General features: G+C 39.0%; 1 protein-coding gene across 3 annotated transcripts in view; it reads right to left on the reverse strand.

Moving 5' to 3' along the window:
* The window catches only part of Shoc1 (shortage in chiasmata 1), an 87745-nt gene that overhangs the window by 48168 nt on the left and 34525 nt on the right, over positions 1-5052 (reverse strand). For 2 of the 3 annotated variants that reach the window (XM_031377530.1, XM_031377529.1), the window contains exons 11-12: positions 2677-2771; positions 450-692 (exon numbers count right to left, since the gene is read on the reverse strand). In XM_031377530.1, the coding sequence (XP_031233390.1) occupies positions 450-692; positions 2677-2771 (338 nt within the window). The remainder of the gene's footprint in view (positions 1-449; positions 693-2676; positions 2772-5052) is intronic. The other variant, XM_031377531.1, reaches the window with a different exon arrangement.

Consider the following 5052-nt stretch of genomic DNA (forward strand, 5'->3'; position numbering starts at 1 on the left):
CTTATCTCCTTAGGCCAGTTTCCAAATGATGAAAATACCTAAAGCTCACTTTTAAAATGTTTAGGTAATATTTAGGAAACATCTAAAGCTCACTTTTACTTAGTTTCTATAGCAAACTGCATTTCTCAAACTATACTTCTTAAATCCTTTACAATGAAAACTTACTACTTATTATAAAAACTAATTTTTGAAAGTATGCACATGTATTTATTATTGAAATGGCTAGAAAATTTTAAAGTATAAAATTTTAGGCAGAATAGGATTTTAAGGTTAGCTAATGAAGCTGCCATATTTTTCTAAGAAGAAAGTAGAGTCCAGGAAGGCCTAAAGTCATAAGCTCGCAGAACAGAGGCAAACTGGGAATGCTAAGCCTTAGTTACCAGTTTCCTAATCACTGAGTAGTGGACATCTCATGAGTGGTCACACAAGTTCACCTATCCTACACTTACACTCCAGCTGAAGTACTTTGGTAGGCAGAAAGATCTCCAGCTTAGTCTCCTGAGAAGACAGACCATTATGACACAAATAGGCCTTCAGATGCTCCAACGTTTCTGCCATCACTGGATTTAGTCTTGCTTGTCTCCATCCCTTTGCTTTTGCAGGGTCAATCACAAGGCTGTCTCCTTTGATAGAAAAGATGTTTCTCATATCTGCAAGTGAATACTGACTGTTGGGTTCTTGAAATCTTGGAACTTGAAAACAAACAAACATAGGAAAAATTAATGAAAAACAATAAACAGACTCATATTGGACTTTCTCAATGGAATGTATTTCACACAGTAGGAAATGGTGAAATTCCAAGTGATATCTGGTTTATTGTTCTCAGTCTTAATAATTGTACAAATCCACATTAGTTTAACAGTTTAATAGTAGAAATCACACAAATAATTTTTTTCTTCTTCTCTCTCTCTTTTTTTCCTTTGAGGCACGGTTTCCTATAGCACAGATGGTCCTGAACTTTCAGTATGGTTGAGAATGGCTGAGCACTGACCCTCTGCCTCCACCTCCAGAGCTCTGGTATCTCCAGGTGTGTGGCAACATACCTAGTTCATGCAGTGCTGGGGACTGAACCAAGCTCTATCAACTAAAGTATTTCCCCAGCCCTCAGAGAATTTATTCAATCTTTGGGACTATCAAGAAGTTAAAAATCCTTCCAAATTTAGTAGTAAAAGAAATTGCAGGGCTGGAGAGATGGCTCGGTGATTAAAAGCAATGACTGCTCTTCCAGAGGTCCTCAGTTCAAATCCCAGCAGCCACTTAGTAGCTCACAACCATCTGTAATGGGATCCGATGCCCTCTTCTGGTGAGTCTGAAGACACAGTGTATACATAAAATAAACAATTACTTCTTTAAAAAAATAAATTGCATTTTGATTATTTAAATATTACTAAACTAATATACTTAATAAGATTTGGAAGAGCAGAAGACTTATTAAATTATGAATTCTAACTCATTATAGCAAGCCTAAATAAGATACTTGTCCAGATTTTAGGGTGAGGTCATCTTAGGCATCGCAGTATAAACATTATTGTGTCAGCACTTGTAGCCTACATACAAAAGAAACGGAGTAGCATAATTACTCAACATTACTGTCTGCCTTATAAGCTTCCACCCAAAATTAATATTATAAATTCTGAAATTAAGCAGGGCAGTGGTGGCGAACGCCTTTAATCCTAGCACTTGGGAGGCAGAGGCAGGTGGATTTCTGAGTTCGAGGCCAGTCTGGTCTACAGAGTGAGTTCTAGGACAGCCAGGGCTATACAGAGAAACCCTGTCTCAAAAAACAAAACAAAACAAAATCTGAAATCACAACTTTGGAATGATGCTTTTACTTACAACACTAATAATAACTAAAACATAAGTGTCAGTATTAATATTAGCAATTACCAAAAGCATAACATTGTACTAAATATTTTCTGTGTATCATTTCTAAGTAGTCCATGGAATAATCCTATGAGGTAGATATTATTTTAGTAGTTTTATTGACTTATGACTTAGTAAGCAAAGAACTAAGTATATTTAGAAGAAAATATTTAATCACCGATTCATTATCACAGACAAGAAAATGAGTATCTGTGCCTGGGGGCAGGAGGATTAATAGCTCAAGATCATAGCTAGCTGTCCTGGAACTTGCTCTGAAGACCAGGCTGGCCTCAAAAATCACAGAGATCTGCCTGCCTCTTCCTCCCAAGTTCTGGGATTAAAGGCATGTACTACCACCACCGGGCTTGTATGTGTCTTTGTATAGATACACTTTTTAGAAAATACACATCATCATTATTATTCTCATTGTATAAAAGAGCGTCTTGGAGGGGTTTATTCAACTCAAATTATTTTATTAAATTAAAAATGGATTTTGTTAAAGGCTTTAAGCCATCCTTCTTGGAAAGCTTGAAAAATGGAAAACCTTAGCATTACTTTTCACATTAGCTGTTTAGAACAGAATAAGAAATACAAATTATTACATATATACATTAATAAGTATATTGTTAGATCATCTGTCTCTTTTCTCTTTCATGAGAACTATGAGAAAATCAGCAAGAGCAAGACATTGTTTATACAATGAGCTTCTAAAGACAGCTAGACTTGGTGTGATGTTACACATTCCATGTTATGGAATGGTCATATCTGTACTCTTTTTGTTCTATTTGCCATTCAGTAGCAAGAATTCTGTACCTGTAAGCAAGAACGAGACCCAAGAGTTCCTGCAGCCTCCCAGTTGCCACAGCATACAATATTTATTAGCTGATTCTCCAGCGCTAAGCAAACTACTGTAAAAAAAGAATCAAAGTTTAATTCATTAATAGTATTGGCTATTTTGTATAACCAATTTTTAAGAAAAGTACTTTTCCAAATTTTTTACATGTAAATGCAAGTAAAATGCAAGTAAAAATAAACTTTATTTTGTAAATGTATAACCTGAAATAGAATTGAATAAATCAAAATTTGAAGACCTTTTCCTTCTCTTAAAGACTTGGCATGAGCAAAATCTTTAATCCCAGCACTCAGGAGGCAGAGGCAGGCAGATCTCCTAGTTCAAGGTCTGCCTGGTCTACAGAGTGAGTTCCAAGAGAGCCAGGCTACACAGAGAAACCTTGAAAAGCTGAAATTAAAAAAAAGATTTGGTATTAATAAATTTCTCAATCCTATTTGCATAAAAATTGATATTCAATCTTTATCATTAATGTGATTGGATGCAGAATCACCTAAAAGATTAGCGAGATACAGTGTGCGTGTATCAGCCAGGGTATATCAGTGAGGGCACTTCCATCAACTGAGGGCTGTATGGGTGGCACTATCTCATTGCTGGGATCTAAAGAAAGGTCAAAAGGAGAGAATAAGAAAGAAATGAATGTGAGCTTCCCTGTCTCTGCTTCTTTGACAACCATGGAGTGAACAGCTGTCATGCTCCACATGACTGGCAATTCCAGCATCCCAAGGTTTTCCCCACAGCCTCACCTTCACTAATCGAATTCTTCCCTAATCGTGTGCTCAGAAGCTCCATGGAGGAAATCCAACCCTGTGTGTTACACATTACCTGGCCATATGCTCCTACCTCTATAATGATGGACTGTCCAAGCCACGGGCCAAGCAAGTATGGACTAAATAAACCCTTAAAACCTAACAAGGTAAATCCTTCCTCACCTAAGCTGTTTCAGTCAGATATTTGGTTGTAGCCGTGACAATGGTTGATTACTAGTGGCTACTTGTAACCAGGTTTACAGTGAAATTTGGGATTAAAAAGCAGAGTGGAAGGATGGGAAAAACATGTAATTTAGCTAGAAAAGGGTTTGTTTAAACTTCCAGATAATGAGGATGGGGCTGTTAAAAGGATCAGCACCAATAGAGAAGCTAAGCACTTCACACCATTCCCATAAGAAAGATATCTGTGGGCATCTCAGGAAACTGGATCCACATGACAGGCTCTACGGGGTAAAACTCGTCTGACAGACTTTCCTCTGAGAAGTGAATGATGGGGCACCTTGCTCCCACAGGGCCATAAGGGAAATGGTTTCAATAGTTCAAGTTCCTAGTTATCCAGACACAGCTATAGCCATGGTGTGAGGAGGCCCAATGACGCTTTAACTGGCACCAGACACTGGCATCTTCACATGATGCTGGATCTCCAGGCATACAGAATAGATGAGTTATGGTTTCATGCAGACTTCAACCCACATTTTTAAAGGAATCTCTGGAAGGCCAGGTAATGTGTAACACACAGGGTTGGATTTCCACCATGGAGCTTCTGAGCACACGATTAGGGAAGAATTCGATTAGTGAAGGTGAGGCTGTGGGGAAAACCTTGGGATGCTGGAGTTGCCAGTCATGTGGAACATCTACTAAGGAATCTTAGAGGCAATGAGAGGGGCAAACCCAAGAGAGAGCTATTTTCTTGTTAACTTGACACAAATTAAAGACATCAGAGAATAGGGAACCCCAATTAAGAAAATGTCTTCTTAAGATGGGGCTTTAGGCAAGACTGTAGGGCATTTTAAAATTAATGATTGATGGGGGTGGAGGGCAGCCTATTGTGGGTGGCATCATCCCTGGGCTGGTGGTCCTGAGTTCTATTTGAAAGCAGGCTGAGGAAGCCATAAGAAGCAAGCCAGTAAGCAGCACCCCAATATGGTCCCTGTATCAGCTCCTGCCTCCTGGTTCCTACCCTGCTTGAGTTCCTGTCCTGACTGCCTTCCATAATAGACTGTCATGCGAAAGTGTAAGCAAAATAAACCCTTTCTTTCCCAGGTTATTTTTGGCCACAGTGTTTTATCACAGCAATAAAAACTATAATTTAAAAAGCGAGGGGTCGGGCTGGAAAGATGGCTCAGCGGTTAAGAGCACTGACTACTCTTCAAAAGGTCCTGAGTTCAAATCCCAGCAGCCACATGGTGGCTCACAACCATCTGTAATGGGATCTGACACCCTCTTCTGGTGTGTCTGAAGACAGCTACAGTGTACTTATTTATTTGTTTTGGTTTTTCCAAGACAGGGTTTCTCTGTGTAGCCCTGGCTGTTCTGGAACCCACTCTGTAGACCAGGCTGGCCTCAAAC

Source organism: Mastomys coucha, unplaced genomic scaffold, assembly GCF_008632895.1.
Source record: "Mastomys coucha isolate ucsf_1 unplaced genomic scaffold, UCSF_Mcou_1 pScaffold18, whole genome shotgun sequence".
Lineage (NCBI taxonomy): Eukaryota > Metazoa > Chordata > Mammalia > Rodentia > Muridae > Mastomys > Mastomys coucha.